The sequence below is a fragment of the Eutrema salsugineum genome, unplaced genomic scaffold, assembly GCF_000478725.1.
Source record: "Eutrema salsugineum unplaced genomic scaffold, Eutsalg1_0 scaffold_2, whole genome shotgun sequence".
Taxonomy (NCBI): Eukaryota; Viridiplantae; Streptophyta; class Magnoliopsida; order Brassicales; family Brassicaceae; genus Eutrema; species Eutrema salsugineum.
In genome coordinates, this window is record NW_006256829.1 from 15,783,655 (window position 1) to 15,808,660 (window position 25,006).

General features: G+C 33.4%; 3 protein-coding genes and 1 pseudogene across 3 annotated transcripts; 3 read left to right on the plus strand and 1 right to left on the minus strand.

Moving 5' to 3' along the window:
* The first annotated feature begins 1,690 nt into the window (after nucleotides 1-1,690).
* On the plus strand, nucleotides 1,691-2,360 carry LOC18017651 (annotated as a pseudogene).
* A 3,260-nt stretch (nucleotides 2,361-5,620) lies between these two features.
* LOC18017652 (adenylate kinase 3) lies at nucleotides 5,621-7,468 on the plus strand. The gene is made up of 6 exons (XM_024156073.1): nucleotides 5,621-5,873; nucleotides 6,270-6,415; nucleotides 6,495-6,614; nucleotides 6,704-6,871; nucleotides 6,956-7,045; nucleotides 7,128-7,468. The coding sequence occupies exons 1-6, from the start codon at nucleotides 5,753-5,755 to the stop codon at nucleotides 7,227-7,229; spliced, it is 747 nt and encodes a 248-aa protein (XP_024011841.1). The 5' UTR covers nucleotides 5,621-5,752; the 3' UTR covers nucleotides 7,230-7,468.
* Nucleotides 7,469-7,848: 380 nt separating this feature from the next.
* LOC18018937 (probable aspartyl aminopeptidase) lies at nucleotides 7,849-10,840 on the minus strand. Its single transcript, XM_024156789.1, is given in 12 exon segments — nucleotides 7,849-8,174; nucleotides 8,245-8,385; nucleotides 8,467-8,541; nucleotides 8,654-8,827; nucleotides 9,121-9,276; nucleotides 9,373-9,474; nucleotides 9,783-9,855; nucleotides 9,988-10,190; nucleotides 10,276-10,354; nucleotides 10,462-10,560; nucleotides 10,562-10,595; nucleotides 10,755-10,840. Coding segments are annotated over 12 exon segments (1,437 nt in total). The 5' UTR covers nucleotides 10,834-10,840; the 3' UTR covers nucleotides 7,849-7,952.
* Nucleotides 10,841-21,582: 10,742 nt separating this feature from the next.
* Nucleotides 21,583-23,688, plus strand: LOC18018938. The gene is made up of 3 exons (XM_024155550.1): nucleotides 21,583-21,780; nucleotides 21,885-22,853; nucleotides 23,365-23,688. Exons 1-3 carry the CDS (start codon nucleotides 21,583-21,585, stop codon nucleotides 23,686-23,688), a joined length of 1,491 nt encoding a protein of 496 aa, XP_024011318.1.
* Nucleotides 23,689-25,006: the final 1,318 nt, after the last annotated feature.

The window sequence follows — 25,006 nt, forward strand, 5'->3', positions numbered from 1 at the left end:
AATTTCTACAGTTTTTCTAGTAAAAGTTTTTAAAGCTAAAAGTCAACAGTAAAAGCTAAAAGTAAAAGTGATTACCAAGCAAGCCCTCTATCATCCTCTTCCTCCAAATCTTTTTTTTGGGCTGCTTGGCATTAGGCTTTTAATACTTTAATTTGTTGTAAAGTTTTAAAAGTCAAAAATTTGCCAATCATATTTCTATTTCTTTTTTTTTTCTCTGAAGCCTTAACTACCCACTTTTTTTTTTTTGCTCTCTAAATTTCATTTATTTTAAAAGCTACGTTTGTGAAACTTTTATTTTACAAAAATTTATAAAAAATAAACTGTTATAAGAAAATTTTCCAGTTTATTTTTTAAGTAAAATTCAAAAGTAAAAGCCTATACTAAGCAACCCCTTTGCTTGTTTCTAGTTTTCGACAGCTTCGATTATCCTCTTCCTCCAGTTTCTAATTCTTTTTCTTTTAATTTTTATATGCTTAAGATAAAAAAAAAAAATTGAAAGGAAAATAAATATAGTGGGTAGGCGGTAATGTACAAAAAAAAATAGTGGGTAGGCGGTTTATAAATAACTGCTAATCTTTGAATCTAAAATAGGAAAATAGATATACCTTCGTTTGTCCTTATACATTATATTGGCTAAAATTTCCAAAAGTAGCATAGTATTTTAGGACAGTGTCATTCATTGTTCCATCACCATTTGAATTCAAATACAGTATGTTTAATGCAAGTTGTTAAAATAAACCAAAATCACACTGGAAGAAGAGATGGTTACGAGATTCATCACCCAAGTTGCAGAGGAGACAGACGAGATCCGAATTAAGACCCCAAGAGGCTAAACGATCCCTGGTTGGACAACAATTGAGAAGGAAGAGCCAAGAGAGGAAGCTCTGTCTGGGGGTACCACCCCTAATCCAGGCGGTTCTCGTCCAAGGGACCGAAGGAGATCTTACTGCACTACCTCGCTCCTCGAACACCACTTTGCTCACCCTCCTCGCTTGGCAAATCACTCTTTATCTCCTCTGGTCGGAAAGGAATAATCGTCTTCATCGTCAATCCTTCCGAACGGTGGACTCTCTCATTCAACTGAATGATTCTTACATGCAAAACAAAGTGGCTAGTTTTCGAGATGTTAACAACAGTCGAGCATCGACACTCCTGCAACTATGGTTCTCGACAGACACTGGTAGATGACGAGCTCTCTGCCTCAATCATTGGAGTTCTTCCTCTCTCTTTGGTGATATCGACGACGGTCGATCTAACTCTTGCCCTTCTTGGGCCTCTTACTAGATCCGGTTCAAGTACTAAATGGACTTTTATGTTTCTTCTTGGTTGTTCCCTGTACATTTGCACGAAATACATTAACTTGAGCTGGGCTGGGCTTGTAATATTTTCTCTTTCTGCTTTTAATTAATGAATACCCTTTTCTCAAACAAAAAAAAAGTTGTTAAAATAAAAGTCTAAAACATATCTTTATTTGAAATTAACTTAGAAAGAAAACATATCTTTGAATAATAATAAATGCTTTGAATTCTATATGTATTTAGCAATTTCATTAAAATTTAAATAACCTTCGATATTACATGCCAATGTTTTGCTTATAAATAGATTTATCATCGACCTTGAAATACAAATCAAAATCAAAATCAAAATCAAAAAGGGAAATCAAAAGTGAAAGGAATTTTTGTATTTAGGAATGATGAAGCTCATGGCTGTCCTTACAGTATTCAGTTTGTTGTTTGCTACTCGATTTTCTAATGTAAGAGTTAAAATACTTGTTTTTCTTTAAGAATTCATTAAACATTAGTTTTCTTATATTCATATGTATAGTTTTTTTTACAGGCTGAGGAACTAAAAAGTCCATCTGAAGCACCTGCAATTCATAAGGTATATTATTATAAAAATTTCAAAGATGATTAAAAATATATAATCCGTACAAGAATATATCTGTTGTTACAAGAATATATCGTTAGAATTTTATTATATATATGTGCGTGTTAATCTTAACGTATTCTGTCATCAACAACTTATGTTCAGACAGGAGGAGAAGGTTCACTTATTGTAGAAGGTAATATTGTTCAAAAATTTACTTATTTTCTAGTTTATATAATCGATGAATGGATCCAACGAGATCTTATCTCGGACTTTGTAATTTATTCAATGTTATTCTATATTTATGTGAAGATTGTCCGAAGGCATGTGATTTCCGATGTTCGGAGGCATTTAAAAAGGAGTCATGTTTATTCTAGTGCAACCTATGTTGTAAGCAATGTTTATGTGTACCGTCAGGAACATATGGACACAAAGAAGAATGTTCTTGTTATGATAACTGGAAGAACAAGAGAGGTGGACTGAAATGTCCTTAATATAAAAAAAAATAAAGACGAAAACCCTTATTTTTGTTTTCTCTTAAGAAATCTATCTACTGGATCATGTTTTTTTTTATAATATAAAATAGAATATGAAATCTCATTCCATTGCAAAACTAAAGTTACAGGACACATAAATTTAAGAGAAAATTGGCTCCAATAATCCCAAAAATGCAACAAAATTAGCTCCATGATCCCATAATACCATAGACATTTTAATTATGTTTGACTGCTGTCTAAAAGTAGTCTTTGCTTCTTTTACTCTTGATTTATTTTGGAACTACATTGTAGATTCCTTAAAGGTACCTTTCTTATGCTCTTTTGGAATATTATACATATGCTTGGATTTCAGTTTTTCAAAATCTGCTTAACTAGTACAACTCACCCCTCGTTAACTGGGAAGAAAACATAAGTACATAATCGAAAAATATAACCTGTTCATTGAGAGATTGGTCATGGTCCATGGATATAAGAGCATCTCCACCGGTTGGGTCCTAAAAATTAAAATATTAATATTTAAATATAATTTAATTATTTGATTAAATTTTAGTTTCTTTTTAAAAATAAACCAATAAAAAAAAGACAAGTGTATTTTGGATATCTGGTGAGTATCTCATAAGACTATCTCCAATGGGGTCTTTTAAGAGTTTCTCATGTTAATTTGACATTAAAAAAAAAATTAAATAGCTTAATTACTCAGAACCGGTTCTCTTGAGAGGACTTGAGAGACCCATGAGAGATCCTGACGTGGCAAAGTATGATTGGATGAAATATTTTTTTTGTTTTTTTCTGGTTATATCACTGGAAAGAAAAAAAAAATTCTTTCGAATATCGGGAAAAGCTTGACAGATTTTCTATCGGTGCATCCTAAATCTATCGGTGCATCATTCTCTCTTTCATGCATGTGAAATCGAGAGTCATGGCGGCGAAGCTTGAGAAATTTCTGGGTAGAATCAAGAGTCATCTGATTATGTTTATACCGGTAAAGTTTTTTTTTTTGTTTCTACATTTTCTGATTTGGTTCATCATAATTCTTAGATGAATTGGGTTTATTGGATTATTCTTACACCGATTACACTTTCTCATATATAACTGCATGTGGAATCGAAGGTTTTTAGTGGATTAAATTACAGAATCTTAATGGTTATGCTGAATGGTTTGTTTTGTGGTGCTTTTTGGTTATTCCGGCGGTGTTACGGCGGCGAGATGGGAAGCGATTGCCTGAGTCTGTTTTGTATTTCTGTTTTTATTAATATATTTTTGTATGTGTTTGCAATTTAAATCAATGAAATAAATTTAATTTATAATATTTTTTATAATTTAAATAATTATTTTTTTTACTTAAGAAATTCTGTTTAAAGAACCTACCATTGGAGGCTCAAAAACTAAAAATCTTTCACAAATATACATATATGTATAAGTAACACAAAATATATTAAAAAATAAGATGAGAACCTCCATGTGTCTCTCACCATTGGAGATGGTCTAACTTCTCAAATGAGAAGGGGTTCTCTCTTTCTCTTTTCTCTTTTCATTATTTTTTTTTTTTAATACTGAGATACTCAGTTTAAAACCCACCGATGGACATGCTCTAACTCCGACTAATAAAGAAAAAGTAGAAAAAGTTCAACAAATCATATATATTATTATCATACACATGTATTAAATTTTGCATCCGATATATCTAAAATGTATAGATGTGGCAACACACAAGCATACGAAACAAAGAACCATAGAATAAACATCACAATATATATAGATGCATTTAAAGTTTTAAGGATCTGATTAATGGCCAGATATTGGGTGACAGTCCTCGGAGCGAGTGCACATCAACGATTCACAGTGTTTGATGGTGCCGTGGTTATATGTTAATGTCATCGTGTTTGTGAAAACATGACTGTATATAACAACCATATTTGTGAAACAGAGAATCCAAAATTATACGCAAAACAACATCGTTTGTGAGATCTCTTTAGCTAGTCGTCTTCAACCTTTTAACTCTATATTACTAGAAGAGTTTGGAAAATTTTACAGAAAAGGTGTGAGAAATTTGATCTGTTTTGTTAAAATTAAATTTCTAATAATTTTCTGTTAATTATTGGTTTTGAATGGTGAAGGAGTTTTGAACATTAAAACCAAGAACAATTTCACATCAAAAGTTTCCTAAATACTAAACCCGAGTGAGCATACTACCTCATTATGCAACCAAGAAAGAATCGCTGACCTCTCTACAACAGTTTTACCAACGCTTTTGATTTTAGGTGAGATGAGCAAAGAGTTCAAAACGTGAGAGTCGAAAAGGAAGACGAGTTTCGTTGAGGAAGAAACAAAAACCCCTAAATAATTTTAGAAATTTTATGGTTATCACCAAAACGACGCCTTTGCAGACATGACATCTACGTCGATAAACTTTAACATTAACTATTAGACAGTAAACATATAAATAGGCACAAAAAAATTATAGGTATGAAATTTAAAATTTTATAATGGTAAATATATTTTGAGTTATCGCAAACTTTAGGTTCAAATCAAACATTTAAACATTTTTGGGGTCGATTTTTGCCATTTTCTCGAAAATTCAGTCAGCAAAAAAAAAATCTTATATATAAAAGATGATCAACTCTCTCCATATGAGTAACATATCATCATTTTCAGTTGATATGGAGATGACATGTGTCACTTTTCTAATTTAAAGTTATAATTTTTCTAAAAATAAGAAATTAATAAATTTTAATATCAAATTTTAAACCATTAAAAGAAAATGAACAGTTTTTTTCATTAATTAATTGATATTGATTGATATTTATTATATTTTTATATAATTCTCAAATTTTTAATGATATTACAATTTAAATTGATTTCTAAAATTGTTTTGTTTTGGATAAACTTTCTAAAATTATTTATAATAACATAATAACACACATAACAAATAATGATTATATTTGTTTTTATATTTACGATATTGCATTTAGTTTGATTTCTAAATTTGTTTTTATATAAAAATTTTAAAATTGTTTATAATAACATACTATCACACACAACAAATAATAATTATATCTGATTTTATATAAGATTTGAATAGTTAAAAAGAAGAACGGGTATTCACATAGTTTAATTAATAACTAAAGAAAAAGTAAGAAGAAGCCTCGTTTTCAAAGTTGGGTGTCTCACCAACCCAAGGTTGGTCGATTGGCATGTCTTGTAATATCTTGTAAACTCAAGGGTAATATCATAAAAAGGGAATTAAAAGAGAAGGTGAGATAAACGCAACTTTTGTGAGTTTTTGAGGCTAGTGGAAACATTGGAAGCATCGAATCTACACACACTTCAAAAAGAAAAAGAAAAAGGAGAGAAATCTAAACTCTGCAACACACCTCAAGACGACGAACATGGCGAAAAGTAGTACAGCTTCTGTGGATATGGAAGACATTCAGACCGTCGATCTCATGTCCGAGCTTCTTCGCCGCATGAAATGTGCCTCTAAACCTGACAAACGTCTCGTTTTCATCGGTAATTCAATTGCCACCGTAAATAATAATCTCATGCTTTTTTTTTTTTAATTTGGTTTTTTCTCTTCTTCAATCTCTTTGTTATACCTCTGAATTTTTTCATCTCAATTTCGTTAGATCTCTTAAGGATTTGTTGATGTTGAGGGAAACAAGAATTGTTTAAGGAAGATTCGGGTAGCTTTTCTGAAAATTCAATTGCCACTATCATAAATAATAAATTAAATGCTCATCATATGAAGAGATTACTGAATATTAGTACAAATTCTTGAAAGTAGACCTTCATGGTTTGCAAAATTGGTTGAAAAAAGAACATGAAGAATTAGTTTTTATTCCATGTCTGTGATGTTTTTGCTTTTGTGTGTCAACTAACCGGAGAGGAATATGGTTGTATCATTAGGTCCACCTGGTTCAGGCAAAGGTACGCAATCTCCGGTCATAAAGGATGAGTTTTGCTTGTGCCATTTGTCTACCGGAGACATGCTTAGAGCAGCTGTTGCTGCTAAGTCTCCTCTTGGTGTTAAGGCAAAGGAAGCAATGGACAAGGTAGTGCAAAAAAAAAAAAACACACACTTCACTTGTTAAGATTGAGATTGGTTGTTCTGAATCATATGTTTATGTACAGGGAGAGCTTGTTTCTGATGACTTGGTTGTTGGTATCATGGATGAAGCAATGAACAGACCAAAATGTCAGAAAGGTTTCATTCTTGATGGGTTCCCTAGGACTGTGACTCAAGCAGAGAAGGTATCTGATTCTTTCTCGTTGCTTGGTTTTAGCGTAACTGTTCTTGTTAGTAATTTAAATCTGACCTTTTTGAGAAAAATATCATATAGCTTGATGAGATGCTTAATAGAAGGGGAGCTCAGATAGACAAAGTGCTTAACTTTGCGATCGATGATTCTGTTCTTGAAGAGAGAATTACTGGAAGGTGGATCCACCCTTCAAGTGGAAGGAGCTATCATACTAAATTCGCACCTCCTAAAGTTCCTGGAGTCGATGATGTAAAGAAACATTCATTTTATGAAAGTGCTAACATTTTAGTAGAAAATCAGATATGTAACATCTATGATTTATTTGTTGTTTAGGTCACTGGAGAGCCATTGATTCAACGTAAAGATGACAACGCGGATGTTCTTAGGTCAAGGCTGGATGCTTTCCACAAGCAAACACAACCGGTATGTCTCCTAACAAAAATGTATTTGAACTTGAGGAGTATTGGAGATTTGATAAGGTTTAAATCGGTTGTTGTTTTTGTAGGTAATTGACTACTACGCCAAGAAGGGAAGTTTGGTGAACATTCCAGCAGAGAAAGCTCCAGAAGAGGTTACGAAAGAGGTGAAGAAGGTTGTGTCTACATGAAACTGAAATGAAATTGGCTTTGAGAATTGAGATGTCTCTTTCTGTCTTTTTTATCTTAAAAAAAAATAACCCTGAGGTTTTTGTCTCCCGGAATGTCTTTTGTCTTGAGAGTAACATTTTGCTGTGCAGTTTTGTGCAGTGTTTCACTTAGGTTGTTGTTTGTGACTATGTCATATGAACAACAGAAAAAACAAAGAGAAATTCCATAAAATACTACTAAAATGAGTTTTTGTTACAAACATTTCAGTCCTCGGTTTTTTCAAAACTACCAATAAATGGTTTTGTTCCACAAATACCACAAACACTAAAGAATGAGTTTAGAAGATTAAATTTAAATATTTGGATTTGGAGTTTAGTATATTGGTTTAGGACTTAGTTTTTAGAGTTATTTTTGAGGACTTAGAGTTTAGTTTTGAGGGTTAAAAGTTTAGTTTTAATTTTTTAGCATTTGTAAAAAAATAATGTTTGTAATAGTTTTTGAAAAACAAAATTAGTGATGGTACCTAAATGGTAGTTGTGAGAATTGTCCAAAACAAAATGATAGTAAAATGGTGGAACATTGAACCCAATAATCACATTTTGTGAGATAATTAACAATAAAACTAAACAAATCAAAACATGGCTAAAAATCCTTCTTATTATTACTGTGACCACCAATTCTAAACAAAGGATCAAAGATTTGTTCACTTCAAACTTAACTAGCAATAAAGATCAAAGAAGCTCTCAAACGTCGACGGCGAGCTTAGCGTCAAGGTGAGTGAACTCTCGGAAGAAAGCTTTGAAATGTTCATATGAATGCTTCACGTCATCTGCTGCACACATCTCACGGATGCTATGCATCGAGAGCTGTGGAGCTCCTACATCAACCGTCCTTATTCCAACACTACTTGCTAGGATTGGACCAATGGTCGAGCCACAACCCATATCATTACGTACCACAAAATCCTGCAAAATTCATGTTCATCAAACTCAATTTTATAATATGTATGGATCTCTCTCACAGGCAAATCATTACCTGAACAGGGAGATTATGCTTTACTGCTATCTCTCTGAACACAAAGGAAGTTACGGCATTAGTTGCGTAACGTTGATTTGCATTGTGTTTGATGACAAGACCTCCATGCATCTTCGGCTGATGATTCTCTTCGTGTTTGTCCTACAAAGATTAAAACAGTTATGCATTGAAGAAAGAGGCATCAACTAACTTATGTGCATGACAAAGGATAGAAATGATTACCATAAAGTTTGGATGTAAAGCATGCGCCATATCAGCGGATACGAGCAAACTTTTTTGAATCGCTTTCTTGAGCACCTGAAACAATTAAACAAAACAGTGAGTGGCGAACTATTATGAGAGAGAAGAAACCAAAAATACCAACACAATCCCAGTTAAAATGTTTAATACGTGAATGAGTTGCTACTACCTTAGTGTCAGAGCTGAAGCAACTTGTGATGTGTGACATAGCATCAATCATGACAGGTGATCCAGCTCCTTGCGCTGAATTGGAACCAACTTCTTCATGATCAAATAATGCCACCATTCTCACCCCGCTTTCGTCTTCTAGGTCACTTGGAGAAGACGTTGCGTCTATAAGTGCCTATGTACAAGGAAGAAATATACGTTTCAGACAACTGTTCATCAATTTATTCGGCAGCATATTGGATAAAGTAAGATATTAGGTCTCATTCAAAGAGGAGAACAAATTGTTAGAGATGCTCTCCTTAGATGTGATTCTAAACAAAACCTACACTAAATGTGAGCTAACATACTTGTTCAGAAACATGAATTAGGTGGACAATAAACTTAAATTGGACTTGAAACACAAGTATTTTAAGGACATGCAGAGAGTGAAGTCATATTCTCCTCGGAAAGTGAAAGTTAAGGACGTACCTTTAGAGAGCAAAACGACATGCAGAGATTATCTAGCCTTCCCGAGAAAATAAATTCTTTTGCTGCACCAGCTAAAATACTTGGCTGAGTGTCACAGGCTTGCAGCTCAAAATCGCTTATCTCCTCAGGTTTACAGCTCAGCGCGCTTGCAATGATCTAAGAAATTGAAACAAGAGGATACTTGATTACTAAACCAGAACAAGATATGAAATTCAAGATGAAAACCATAAAAGTGATATTTTTCAATTCAACCTCCATTAGAAGTGGATGATGTTTTGATTTTGAACTAGTTTCAATACACTTCTTTCCTCCATCATTTTCACCACCTTCTGTTGGAACTTTATTGAGCTCCGCCTTCAAATATATATATCACACAATGTAAATAAGCTAAGGAAGGTCAGATATCATGTCAGCAGAAAACTTTATAACAATGGTTCTGATCTCGTAAATAGAACACCAAAAGTTAAAGGTTCACAAAGATGGGTTCTGATCTCCGCAAGTGGTTGATATGCAAACAAAGGCTTTAGTAAAAATGAAAGAACAAGATTTAAAATCAGAATTAAGAAAGAAATAGATGAATACAGCTTCCATGTCCTGTAACAATTGTCTCGTTTAAGTAATGCTGTTTCTTCTGAATAACATAGCAAGCATTAAAAGAGCACCTTTATAGCTGTTGCCAGTAAAGGAACAAGGTGTGTCTGAGTGTTTGGCTTAAAACCTTCACTGTTCACATTCCTGTTCATAAAACATAAACGAAACTTAGAACAAGTCTTATAGTATGTTCTCTGTATAAAGCGAGTGAGAAGCATATAGTCTGCTTATCGCAATCAAAAACTAAAAAGTTCAAGAACTATTCCAACTACAAACCTGTCCAAGTGGATGGCCAACGTAGGAATCCTCATTATAGGATCCTCGATCCTAACTAGCCGATGAGAATATGAGACCGAACCTGCCTTCTCTTCTTTCACAATAACACGCCCCGCAACAGTCAAGTCGCGATCAAACCAAGTGTACCACAGCCCACCTCCATACGTTTGAACACCAACCTCCAAGTATCCACCTTTACTTACCTGTAAACACAATCCATTCCCAACCAAAACTAAGTCCAAGATTAAGGAAACCAATGGCAATTCAATAGTCCAAATCGAAATTCACCTTTGAAACAGGCTTCAGTTTCAGGCAAGGGCTATCAGTATGAGCACCTATTATATGGAATCCGTTTCCAGCTACGTATCTGTTCACAAAAGATAAAGCTTACTTGCAGCGAAATCGATGAAGTGCAGAACAAGGTTTTGCAATCTCAGCCATGAAAACGAATCAGTGGAAGATCAAAAATCGTACTTTTTACCAATAGCAAAAGCAACAATAGTGGAGTAGTTTCTTGTGAAGAAGTATTTTTTGCCGGCCTCGAGTTTCCAATCGTCTCTCTCGGAGACTTGTCATACCCAGCGTTTCGTACCGCTTCTTTGATTCATCTACAAAAGTTAGATCAGTAATTTAGAACTAAAAATCAATGATGTATGGAGACTCAAATGAAGCTACGATTTGATTCAGTGACCAACGATTGTTCCACGAAACGACGGAGAAAGAAATTGAAAGAGAAGTTAAAAGGGAAAAAAGACATCGGCGATTACCGACGGCGTGAAAAGCGGTGGGAGAAGCATTGAGAAACGCGAGGAAATCGGAGACGAGGGAGCTCTTATCGGTCGCCATTGTTGTGGATCTGTCACTCACTGCTATTGATTTTTGTTTTCGACTCTCTGACTTTTAACTGGACTTTATAAGTCTCGAACCCAAAAGTAAAAACTAAAAATGATTAATTACTAGAACAACTTTCAAAAATAGTTTTTTTATTAGAATAACTCTGTCCCAAATTTGAGTAACTAAACTAACTTTCAAAAGTTAACAAAAAAATATGTAGAAGTATTTTTTCGTTTTAATAACGAAAATGCCATTTTCATTTATTTTTAACAAAAAACTATAATTAAATATTAAACAAAATTTCTTTTTCATATTTACACTTTCTCTCTCCTCTTTTTCTTCTTCTCTCTCTTCTTCTTTGCGATTTTTTCTCTCTCTTTTTTCCGGCTGACGTTGATTCTCACTTCTCCATTGCCTCCTCCACCAGATATGCTCCACTGTAGAGAACCATTCTCACTTTTACCTCTCTTTCTAAAATCGCTACTAAAAAGATCCTCATTCGTCGCATTCCACCATATCTACTTCGCCGCTGCCTTCCAATAGATATATTCCACCGTTCTTTCACAAGATATTATCTCTTTGGCTTATTTGCATGTATTTTTAGTTGATATGATGATTCAAGAAGTACGCCCACCAACTCTTTGACGATATTCCGCGAATGATGGTAGAGTTATTGGTAGATTTTTATTAATAGTAGATTTCTTTTTTTTTAGTGGTGGTAGATTTGTTGTCAAATGATGGAATATTTATTTTTGTGTAGGTTTACTATACGATAGATTTATTTTTGATATTATGGTAGATTTATTTTTGATATTATGGTAGATTTATTTTTGAATAATGATAGATTTATTTTTGAAATAATGATAGATTTATTTTGAATTTCGTATATTTATCTTCTTCTCTAGTAGATGACAGACGACGAACGGTGGATCAAAAGATAGGCTATATGATGGAAGCGGAGTCGAATTACTGACAAGGAAATGAGGATTTGTTTATCAAAAAAATGTGTAGATTTGTTTGCTTGAATAGTGGTAGATTTATTTATTTGATGGTGAATTTAGTTTAGGATTTGATAGATTTATTTGAATTGGTAGTAGATTTCTTTAAATAGTAATATAATAATGAGAAATTTACAAATTATATCACTTTCTGAGTTTAGTTTACACAAAATATCACTTTCTGCTACTATAACATTTTTTCAGTTTTTCCATTGGCTAGATTACAATTCTATCCTTATCAATTACACATAATTACAAATAAAAATAAAAAATCACACATTCTCTCTTGTCTTTATTTCTCTGCGACTACATTATGTTTTATTTCTTTATTTTTTTTCTCTTTCCTCTCTTTCTTCAAACTTATATTTCTCATATTTTATTTTATTTATTTTCTTTTTATAAAAAATAATTTTGCAATTATTTTCAGACTATCAGTTATATCTATTTTATGTCTATATTTTGATACCCAATTTTATAATAGTTTACATAATTATATAATTTTTATATATATTATATAAAAATACTCATATATATATAGTGTGTACATGGATATCATATTATCGTGAAGCAGCATGTATGTTCATGTAATTGCATCTACGTGTACCATATTATCGTGGAACATCATGTATGTTCACGTAATTGCATCCACGTGTACCATATGTGCGTGAATATGTTTATATATCTATGTAACTTCGTCCACATGGACCACATGTTCGTGAATACGTCTAAATATGGATACATGTACGTATCCACATGGACACAACTATATAACTGCATGTACGTTTTATCTAATTATACGTATTACATATAAGTAAACTATCAAAAAATGGTACTCAAAATATAGATATAAAAGAGATATAATTGATAGTGTAAAAATAACTATGAAATTTTTTTTTTTAAAAGAAAATAAACTAAATAAAATATAGAGAATATAAGTGTGAGGAAAAGAGAGGAAAGAGAAAAAAAAGAAAAAAAAATGTCGTCAGAAAAAAGAAGATAAGAGAGAGAGTGTGACTTTTTATTTTTAATTTGATTTATCTTTAATCCAAAAATTACAAAAAATAAAAGAAGGATAAAATTGTAATCTAGCCAATGTAAAAGTTGAATAAATGTTATAGTAGCAAAAAATGATATTCTGTGTAATAAAAATAAACAAAGTGATATAATTTGTAAACTATTGTTTAGTATGTATAATCAAAATGAGTGAGGTATAAACTAAAAACATATGATAGAATCCAATAATAAAAAAAAAATTAAAATGCATTTTTATTTTATCAATCAAGAAAGAAAACAAACAAGCACAAATAAAAAAAATCAAAAAATATAAAACTCATATGCCATTTCAAACACCATCAAGCGATTGTCTAGCAAATAACCAAAAATCCTAATATATGGTTCAATGTATATTAGAGTAATAATACAACTTTTTATCAGTTATTGACATTTTAGTACTTTAAAAAAATCATATATAAAAATAAGTCTACCATCATTATAATAAATCTACCACCAAACAATATTTTTTCTCATACTTAGACCTGTCACAACTATCTTCATGATGGATGTCTGGTTTTTTTGCAAATATAAAGTTTTTGATGGGCAAAATCGTCATTTGATAATCTATAGTTGTAACAAGTCTACCATCAATAATAAATAACAAATTTATCAATTTCAGATAAATCTACCAATATTAGATATATCTATCTATTTTTAAATAAATCTACCAAATTTCGACAAGTCTATCGACTTCGTGTTTCTCGATCTTTTATTAAATCTACCGTTATTATTAATAAGTCTACCAAGTTTTGTACAAATATGTTTTATGTTAATAAATTTACCGTCTCTTCAAATAAGTCTACTACACATAGAAATATAAGAACCGTATTTTAACATTAATTAAGTCTACCGTGTCTACTAACAAATCTACTATTTCAACAATAAATCTACCAATACAAAGATAAATCTACCAACACAATAATAAATTTACCAAAACTTTATTAATCTACCGTCATTAAAAATAATTCTATCGTCATTGCAAATCAATCCATCCAATGATAAGTCTATTATCATGAAACAAAAGTCTACCACGGACAAAAATAAACCTACCGTCAAATAGGATAAATCTATCAATAAGGTAAAATATCTACCAAAAAGTCAACCAAAGTTAACCTTGCCGAAAAAGTCTACCAGATCGTATCAAATCTACCTTCATTATAAACAATTCTACTGGAAATTTAATAAGTCTACTGACCACTAACATCTCTACCTAACGTAAGAATAAATCTATCAAAATAAGTCTACCGACTTCAAAACAAATCTACCGTTTTTGAATAAATCTACTGACCCAAAACAAATCTACGGTTTCAAATAAAAGTCTACCAAAAAAATATAAGTTTACCATGAAATATTGGTAGACTTGTATATTTGAGCGCGTTGGTTTTTCTGTAAATAAATCAAACTTTTGCTGACGTGGATTATAAATAGTAATGGCAGTTTTGTAATTATGTTTTTCTTAATAAAAGTCAAAAGTGTAGAATAGGTACCATAGGTTATTCTAATAACTAAAAATTTTGAACGCTGTTTAAATAATTTCACGATTTTTGAAGGCTATTATAGTTATCTCCCAACTAAAAACGAAAAGGTTTATGCAATAGAGAGTTTTATATGTAAGATTTTAGTGAAGTTTAATTTTATTTTATTTTAGTATTCTAAAATTTTGGCTGATAATATTGTTTTTGGAATTATAGAATTGTCTATAAAATAGTCCATACCATTCTCATAATTTGTAACTGATAATAATATTTTAAAGATTTCAAACCAAAAAATAAAAATTTGAGATGATAAAAAAAAGAGATTAACTTGATCCTAATTATAGCATTACTTACTAGGGTGACTTTCTAAAAATATAGGTTATTTTAGTAACTTTATTACCCAGAATGTCCATTAACATGTTGGTTGAAAAAATATTACAAAACTGCCATTAGTAATTAATATTCAGCTCAACAAAATATTTTCATTATTTACGATATTGTCATTATGTTTATCGATTTTTAACAAGTCTATCACAATAAATCTGTTGAATTAATGGCGATAAAGTTATAGAAATCTGGTAGATTTAATTTTTACTGATATATTTAATTTGAAATAACAGACTTATATGACTTATAAATATGAGTCTGTGTGCAAACACAACAGAATTGTTTGCAAATTATAAACTTATTTTTAGTTGACAAACTAATATAAAGAAATCTGTCAACCATGGTAACAGATATTTTGTTGGCTTACAGACTTAATTTTTTTTGGCGGACATACATTCATACAACAGATTTTTTAAATTAAACTTGCCAGTCGAAGACACAAAGTTGTTTAATCTGGCATATTTAAAATGAAGTATAACAAATCTGTTATAGATTTAAATTTTTTGATAGAGTTTCTCATTTACTTTGTGGTAAACTTGTTTAAATGGTAGCAGACTTCTAATGAATTTAAACAACTCTATAAGTTTGCAGACTAATTTTGACGTAAAACTAATTTAGTAGAATGAGTTTTACCATAATGTTAAATTGTTTTGATGTTATAGTAGACTTCTAAAAGTATGTTAATTGGTAGCAGTTTTTCAATTCTGTTATTACAACAGAGTTATTCTCTTACTAGAATAACCTTTTTTTTTGTAGTAAATTTTTTTACGGCAGACGTATATATTTCATATGCTGGTAGATATTCAAGCAAAGACTTCTATAATAGTTATGGTAGGATTTTTTTTCAGTTCAAAATAATGACTTGTAATCATAGATTTATTTTTTAACTACAGCAAGTTTGAAATAACAGTGTAGATTACCATTTTAACCTTGAGATTTTCTAAAATTTTCAATCATACCTGCGAAATTAGCTGTACCTAGGGTTAGCGGTGTTATTGTCTTCTTCAATTATAGCACGACATCTTCTTCGACCATGGAGCAAGTGATTCTTGTCTGTGGTCGTTGGCAAATTCAGAATTGTAGATAGCTATTTGTGGTGGACATCACAAGAGACTGCAAAGTTATAGCTACCAAGAAAAATACACGGGTGACTTCCTTGGAATGGTGTTTGAGGATTACAATTTGAATAAGAACATACACGAAGTAAAGCTGAGTTACATATTTCCCAAGAGGATTTTGAGCAAGCTTCCGCTAGATACACCATCCGTATTTGTTGGAAGTTATAGGCAATTTCAAGGTTTTCTAGGATAGTTCAGATCTGAATCTGTTCGACTGTGTTGAAATTGAAGAAAAGGCTGTCGATAATGAGAAAGCAGGAGACGATCACGAAGTCAAGTCACAGACGAAGTGTGAAGAAGATTTATTAAGTCCAACAAAAGTGATAAAGACAAGGTTGACGTGGGTAAAGTCGATAATGAGGAGCTTGCTGATGAGGAGTTCAGGTTTGATTGTTGCGATGATTCTGATGGAGCAACTTCTGACGACGGGGATTTCAGTGTTTATGGGAGGCATATAGAAGAAGAGAAAGAGAAACCAAGGAACTCCAAATAAAAGGGATTCTAATCCTGCAAAAATTGAAAACAAGGAACTTCAACCACACGTGCAGGTAGAATTAACTTCATCGAATTTGGCTGTTGGGAAAAGGCATGACTCAAAGAATGCATTGGAGACAAGGTTGAAGATTTTTTTCAGTGTTGCATCGATTTGATTTTGTTGTTGATAAATCGACGCCGGTCCTATTAGTTGTTAAGTGTTGGATTGAAGGATGCAGTTAGAGAGTATAAGCTTCACCCATCGGAGATTCCCCACCATTTTACGTTCGCGTATATGTTCCGGAATACACTTGTTCTGTGACAGATCGATCATCTCATGCGCGGAAGGCAATACCTGACATTCTTGCAATGCTGTATAAGGATTATGTGGGAGGTATTGAATCAACTGTTCTTCCCAGTCATGTTGCAAACTCGATGAAATTGCGTTTTGGAATTAAGGTAATATAATGTTACAACAAACTTAATAATGTGTATAACAGATTTAATCTATTTTGATGACAAACTTGTTTATACAAAATAGTAGAATTATAATTTTGATTTTATCACTTTCATAGATGGCATATTAGAAAGCTCATCGGACACTGAAGTATGCCCGAGATCTAGTTAGAGGAACTCCATAGAGAGGGTATGAAACATTACCTACTTATTTGCACTTGATAAAAAGAGACAATCCTGGAACTTTGACGCGTCTTGAGGTTGATGGTAGTGAAAGGTTCAAGTATCTATTCAGCGCATTTGGTGCTAGTTTGTCTGGGTTTCCTTATTTAAGAAAAGTTGTTGTTGTAGACGGGACATATCTGCAGAGAAAATATAAGGGGACAATTCTCATAAAAACAGCTCAAGATGGCAATTTTCAGATATTTCCCATAGCATTTGCAGTTGTCAATACAGAAAACGATGAGTCTTGGCAATGGTTCTTCACGCAACTGAGTTATGTGATCCCAGATGATGAAGAAATTGCTATTATTTCTGATAAGCACAAAGCAATTGGTAATGCAATTGCAAGGTATATCCAATGGCAACTCGGGAAATTTGCACATATCATTTGTAAAGAACATACTCCAGCGATGTAGAGGTAATGATGCATTCAGGTTGGTTAAGAAAGCCGTGAATTATTTCAGACTTTCAGATTTTGAAGCTATTTTTGCGCAGATTAGAGCTTTAAATCCAGCATTACATAGTTATCTTGAGAGAGCTGATATCAAGATGTGGTCTGGACTATATATATTCCTGGCGATAGGTTAACCTTAACTACAACCAATTACGCAGAATCTATTAACAAGGCGATATTCTAATTAAAGAGTTTACCTATGACTCTTAGAAGCCATTAGGCTAATGATGACTAGATGGTTTGTGGATAGAAGGAACGAAGCAGAATGCTTAAAGACAACTCTAACTCGGAGTGGAGAAGCTACTTGAGGTAGAAATTTTTATGTTTATACGGCTTTGTTTTACAAACGTCATTTCTATCATACTTAAAATTTCTAACTATTTTCTACAGTCTCGTGTGAATTATGCCAAACAGTTGACGGTACAAGCGACTGATATGCATCAGTCACAGGTGACAAGTGGTTCATCTCTCTATGTTGTGAATTTGACAGAGAAGAAATGCTCATGCCGCCGATTTGACCTGGAAAAGTTACCATGCGTTCAGGCGCTTGCTGCAACAAATGCGCGAAACAAGTGCCGCATATCACTTTATCATCCGTATTATACAAAGTACTATTTGTTCAACGCATACAACAGTGTTGTCAGGCCCGACCTAACATATATTAGACCCCTTAGGCGAAAAAAAAATGTTGGGCTTTAAATTTTTTTTTGACCAAAATGGACCTTTTAAAAAAAATATTAAACCCACTTTACAAATAATTTTTTTGAAAAATGACAAAGACACAGGGGCAAGAGCACCTCTGCCTACCCCCTTTGGGCCGGGCCTGGGTGTTGTGATGTCAGGTGACTCAGCTTTACCTGTTCTAGAATATGTCAGTATGAAAATTTGTCAACCGCCTGTAGTTCGTCAGCCGCCGGGATGGCCGAAATCAACTCGAATTAAATCGGCTCTAGAGAAAGCTCTTGATAAGAAAAGACCAAGAAAAGAACCTAATTGTTCAATATGTAGCCAATCAGGTCACAATTGTAAAACATGTCCTACAGCCATGTAGCTCCCAAGTGTTTATGTATTTGTTGGAGGATGATTTAAAATTACTGTTTTTGACTTTTGCCATATACGTTTCGTTTTTCTGAATTCAAGTGTTTACCTCTCCACATGGACAATATCGTTGTACCCCTCTTCCGTTTTTCATTTACCACTCTGTTGAGTCACAGTTACAACTGAGTTCACGAGAAAAAAGAAAGAAAAAACAAGAGAAACTGATGTCGCTGCTGAGTAATAACGAATAGGCAAGAAGTAAGCAAATATAAATCTGTGAAGGCTACGTCATATGTCTGACATAATTATTAAAAAAAAAACCATTCATCCATTAAAAAAAAATTCTGCAAAGGTCAAGTTTCCTAAACTTGTGTACACATATGAAGACCTGCTTTGTCTTCCCCGCGTAGAAACGGATTAGTCATCGCCACTGCCTGCTCCTCCAGCTCGTCATACAGCTCAGACGCTAATCTGTCACGAAGTTGATCAATATTGCTGTCACATATTCCGTCAAAGGTACATCCGAGAGCAAGACACTCGATGTACTTGAGACTAAACACTCCACAGTCTCCATGGTTTACGTTCTGTGGCATGCCTTTCTTCCTTTGCACCTTGAATTGATGGTTGTTCTTCTTACGGAGATTTTCTGGAACCGATACGTTAAGCAAATTGGGAAGCATTTTTGCAAATGGTCGACATGCGACATTGATGGACTTGTCGTCGAAATGAGAAATATACTGTCGTAAACATGAATAATTTCCTTGCGCAAATTGATGTCCAAGGCAATCCAATGGTCATCTTTTATGAAGTGGGTAGCATACAAGTTATCAACATCAGTGTACCACTTCTTGTTCGTCAGTACATCATCATAGTAGTCACCATTGAATGCCTGCAAGTAAATTCTGCCAAATATAAACGTCTTGGGGTTGTAGCCTTTGACGACTATAACCCAAGCATTGATGAAATGATTATCCAAGAACGCAATCCGTGAAGAGTGGAAAGGAGTTATCGGACATGTAGATCGCTGTGCAAACATCTTTATTGTAGCTGCCATGTGCTGCAATATAATTACCAATCTAGTTAACAAATTTCAAATATGCTATAATGAAAGTAAAATTACTCTAACATAACATATGAAAAGATATTGTAAATCTATAAGTTCAGTAGTTATTTAAGAGTATATAACTAACCGTCTCATTCAACCATCCATACTTTGGCGTCGGCCATTGAGGATGTGGCATGATGATCTTCATGTAGAAATCTACAGCTGAATTAGAACTCCCAAGTGGCTGTACACTGAAGAATTTCGAACTATTAGAAAATTGATAGATTTCTTGATGGTAAAGGCAAAGTGATTAAATAAACTTACATGTCGTCTTCAATGAAATCCATTATGGCACGACATTTACTTTCTGGTACTTTCGCTATTGCGTCGTAGATTTCAGTTGATCAGGTTACACCTTTTATGATGCGCTTCATGTCTGAACTTCCAACGTACGACCATTTTAGTGGTGGTGCTAATTCCGATTGTCTCTTACCCATAGCCAGATTATCCAACTTTTGAATGCCTTTTAGCATTAAATTCAAATTGGCCCCAAATTGTTGATCTCGTCGATCTGACTCTGTGGATCCTTCTCCACCTAAGTCAACGACAACCTTTTTCTTATCTCTATCCTTCTTAGACACTCCATTAACAATAACCTTACTCTGGTGTGTTTGTTTTTCATTCTTGACAATACAGTTGATAGGAAAAATATCTTGTGAAGTCGCCTTCATCTCTAACATCCAGGACTGTAGATAAAAAAAAATTGACGGCAAAAAAAACAATAACTCTACCATGTGAATCAAGTAATTTCAAAAAGTGAGGTACATATTTACTATAATGGTGGGACAAGTCTGATATTAGTATTATATACGAAAGTCTGTGAATGCTGTTTTTAATATTCAGTTAAAGTTACCATAGATTTATGTTACACTGTTTGACTAAATGTTACGAAACACACTTATTAGCAGTGTTCAAAAACTCGGCCTAGGCGGCTAGGCGGCGTCTAGGCGCTCGGCGGACACAAACCGCCTTGATTTTAACATAATCGGTGGTATTAAACGGGCAGGTAGTTAAGCGGTGATTAGGTAGATTCGGCGGAATTAGGCGGATTAGGCGATTAGTTACGCCTAGGATTTTCTATTTTTTCTAATTAAAAATTGAAAAATTAATTCTCAAACGACATAGTTTTGAGTAAAAAATGGTATTCTGAAATTGGAATTAGCCACTATAACACGATTCATCCAAAACCAGTTCTATTTCTCAGCTAAATCTTGCCGCTGAAGGTATTTGCATCTTTCATCGTGTCCTTGACTCCTTGTCTTTCATAGTCTCTGATTCTCTGATGTAAGTCTTTTAATTACAAATTGTGTTGCTTTTCCATTTCATTGATTCGATTGTACTTAATATTTTTTTTTTGAGCACTGTAAATTATAGATTTATAGTTCACGACTTTGTCATGGTTTTGCTTTTTTGTTATTTTGTTTGTCTTCTTTTGCAAATTGTGTTGCTCTTTTGTTTCTTTGTAACTGGAAAAGGATACGTGTCTTCTCCATTACGGTATCTATGGTATGAAAATTAATTAATTAAGTGATTATAGTTATGAAACTGTACTACTCTTTCCACTTTCTTGTCTTTGTTCTGATTTTAGTTCAGTTATAAGTAGCAATCTTCATAATGTTTTTACTTCTCAGTCTTCTCGTCTAAAAAAAGAAATTTCATTATTAGAATCAGTGTGTCTCATTTTTGTCAATTGTGTAGATAATGACATCAAATTCTGAAGAAACGAATGAGAGATCAAATTTGCAGAGAAGATCAAATGATGTTGGTTGGGAATTTCGAGTGTTGATAAATCCCAACAATTTGGACAAAGTGAAATGCAAGCTGTGTGGGAAAGAGTTTTCAGGAGGAGTACACAGATTGAAACAACATGTTGCGAGAGTGCAAGGGGCCGTGGCTTCTTGTCCGAACTCAAAAAAAAGAAGAGCACGAGAAATGTATGCAAGCACTTACGGAAGCAAAAAACAAAAAGAAATGAGCCCGTATGAACGACGCGGAGGTTCGGAGCTCAGTGAATATTTCAGAGAAAAGGGACGAAGAAGAAGAAGTTTTTGAAGTAGAAGGTATGGGAGTGAAGAAAATGCCTCGCATGTTTGGTCCTATGGATAGATATACTTCTAGCATCAATCTGGAATCTCCCCTAGGTCCAACATTGACACAACACCAACAACATATCAAGAATGTAATTGCAAAAGAGAAATTGCATGTGGTCCATCAATATATATATCGAGGTGGGTATATAATGCTGGAATTCCTTTTAACACCATTGCAAATGATGATTTTAAGAGAATGCTCGAGGCTGCTGGACAATTTGGACCGGGTGTTACTCCACCTAGTCAATATCAGCTGAGGGAGCCTTTGTTAAGGGAAAAGGTTGCTAGAGTGAATAACTTGATGAAAGTACAAGAAGATGAGTGGAAGGCGAGTAGCTGCTCTATAATGACAGATTCTTGGTCGGACAGAAAAAGAAGAAGCATCATGAATCTGTGTATCAACTGCAAGGAAGGTACAACGTTTCTCTCCTCTAAAGATTGTTCTGATGATGCTTATACAGGCCAGTATATTTTTGAGTATGTCAATGGGTGCATTGAAAAAGTGGGTGGAGATCATGTAGTTCAAGTGGTAACAGACAATGCTACTAATAACATGGCTGCTGCAAAATTGTTAAAGGAGGTGAGACCAACCATATTTTGGACATCTTGTGCAACTCATACAATAAATCTGATGGTAGAAGGCATCGCTAAACTTCCTTCGTTTGAGACTTCGATCAACAAGGCTAAGGCTTTCACCATTTTTATATATGCCCATCATAAGACACTATCCATGATGAGGAAGTTTACAAAGAGAAGAGATATTGTACAACCTAGAATAACGAGATTTGCGTCGGCTTTTCTTACGTTGCAAATTTTGATAAAGAAGAAAGAAAAATTAAAGATGATGTTTGCTAGCAACGAATGGGGAGAAAGTAAATGGGCAAAGCATCCTAAAGGACTTGCAGCTTATAATACAACTTGTAATATGGAATTTTGGGATGGTGTGGGAATGTGTCTGAAAGTCTTTGCACCCTTGGTTAGAATACTTAGATTAGTTGATGGAGATCTGAAGCCTACAATGGGGTTTCTGTATGGAGAGTTAGAAGAAGCAAAGAAAGAGATATGCAATGCTCTAAACAATCTTAAGAAGAACTACAAACCGATACTTTGTATCATTGATCAGAAGGGTAATGGTTGTCTTGATAGTCCTCTTCATTGGATGGCATATCTCTTGAATCCTTATTATTTTTATAAGGATTCAACTATCCAATTCGATAGAGATGTCATTAGTGCTACTTTTAAGTGTGTTGATGCTTTTTTCCCAAATGATCTTAATACTCAAACCTTTGTTATCAACACTGAGCTTGCAACATACACAAAAAAAAGAGGGAAACTTTGGGAATCCAACAGCCATTAAAGGATGCTCCAAAAATGATGAGAATTATGATCCAGGTCTGTTTGCTTAGAACTTGCTCGTTTTTTAATCTTTTTCAATATATGATTATTAATCAAATGTTTTTCTTTATAGTTCAATGGTGGAATTTCTATGGAGTTGAAGGTCCAAAGCTACAAACAATGGCAAGAAAGATTTTTTCCTTGACGACTAGTTCATCCAGATGTGAACGGAATTAGAGTCTTTTTGAAGGGGTATTTAATTTAAATTAAATAAACACTTTCTTTCATGAATAAACAAATGTTGTGGATTTGTGTCTTATTTTTAAAATTTGATGTAGGTACACACCAAGAAACAAAACAGACTTGATACAAAACGGCTGAACAATCTTGTTTATGTCCAATTCAACATGAGACTATTGGAAAAACGAAAGAAACATAAAGAAAAGAAAGTGGACATTCTATTGGTAGATAATGCTCTTCATGCTCAAGGTTGGATTTTTGAAGAAGCTGAAATGAAACTAGAAGACACGTGGGAAACTATAGGAGATGATGATGGTGTTGTTAGGGAGCTTGATGAGTCTGATTTTGATTCTGATGATGGGGAAGAAGTTGATGTGGAATTTGAATCAGATGATGAGCAAATTTTAGAGGAGATCTGGTGAAAGCTGAAGAGAACGGTGATTAAAATCATCATTAGAGATTCAGAATTTTTTTTAGCATCAGAGATTTAGAATTTATTTATTTTTAAAAACTTAAATTATTTGTTTTATTCTATGTTTATGTTTTATAGTTTATGTTTTTAACTTTTTCTATTCAATATTCATAGACCATTTGTTTAAACTATTTTATCATGTTATATTACATGATTAGATTATTTCATTATGTTATATTATATGATTAAATTATATCAGTATTGTTGATATGTGAATATCAAACAGTAATTTAAGTATTGTTGATTATGTGAATATCAATCAGTATTGTTGATATTCAATATCAATCAGTATTGTTGATATTCAAACAGTAAATTATATCAGTATTGTTGATTATGTGAATATCAATCAGTATTGTTGATATGTGAATATCAAACAAGGGATAAAACAGTAATTTAGATCGGCAAACTCGGATTTTATTAAATCAATTCAAGAATACAACTGAGTTCGGTTAAATAACGAACTAAGACTTATGAAACTAAGAAGCTAAGGTATTGAGTTCTCAGTCTCTAAGTCTCTCTCGAATTTCTTGTGTCTTTTAGTGTCGATTCCTCTTCCTTTATATATGTCTTCTAAGTCGGTCTTCGCGAGTCTTCTCCACGATATGGGACCGAGAAGACTTTTCTTTTCTCTCGGTCATTTTCCTTTTCTCTCAACAATTTCCTTTATTCTCGGAAAACTTCCTTTTTCTACTCGAAAAATTTCCTTTTATTTCCGAACTCGGAGAACTTCTCGATTCCGTTGAGAAGTTTCGACCGACTTCGGTTTATCGGGCTATGTCTGGCCCAAGAGCTTGCTCGGCCCAATTTTCTCGGTACGATTCCTTCGTAAACTGGTTAATTCGTGCCAATCTCGGTTTGTACCAGAGAAAACCGAAGGTGCGGTTTTCACCTCCAACAGTTAACCCCCCCCCTCAGTTCGATGAAGGAGTGTGGTTTTTAGTCGAACTCATTCGAGTCAAATTTTAAAATAAGGTCGCAAATCGAGCTCAGAAATTTTGGTCGATTCACTTGCCCGGACGTTTTGCAACTCGATTTTAATGTGGCACGTAAATTCCGGGATTTTGCGGAAATCGAGGAACCACGATTCCCACTGTTTACTTATAAAGAAGTAAACCTACTTCGCATTCAATATTCTCGCCTCAGCATATATAAGGTACGCTGCTCTCCCTTCTCTCTAGATTTTGTTTCTCTCTCTAGATTTTTCTCTGTAGCTCTCTTTAGTTCTCTCTGCTTTTTCCGCCGTAATCTTTGAATTTTCCGGCCGATCT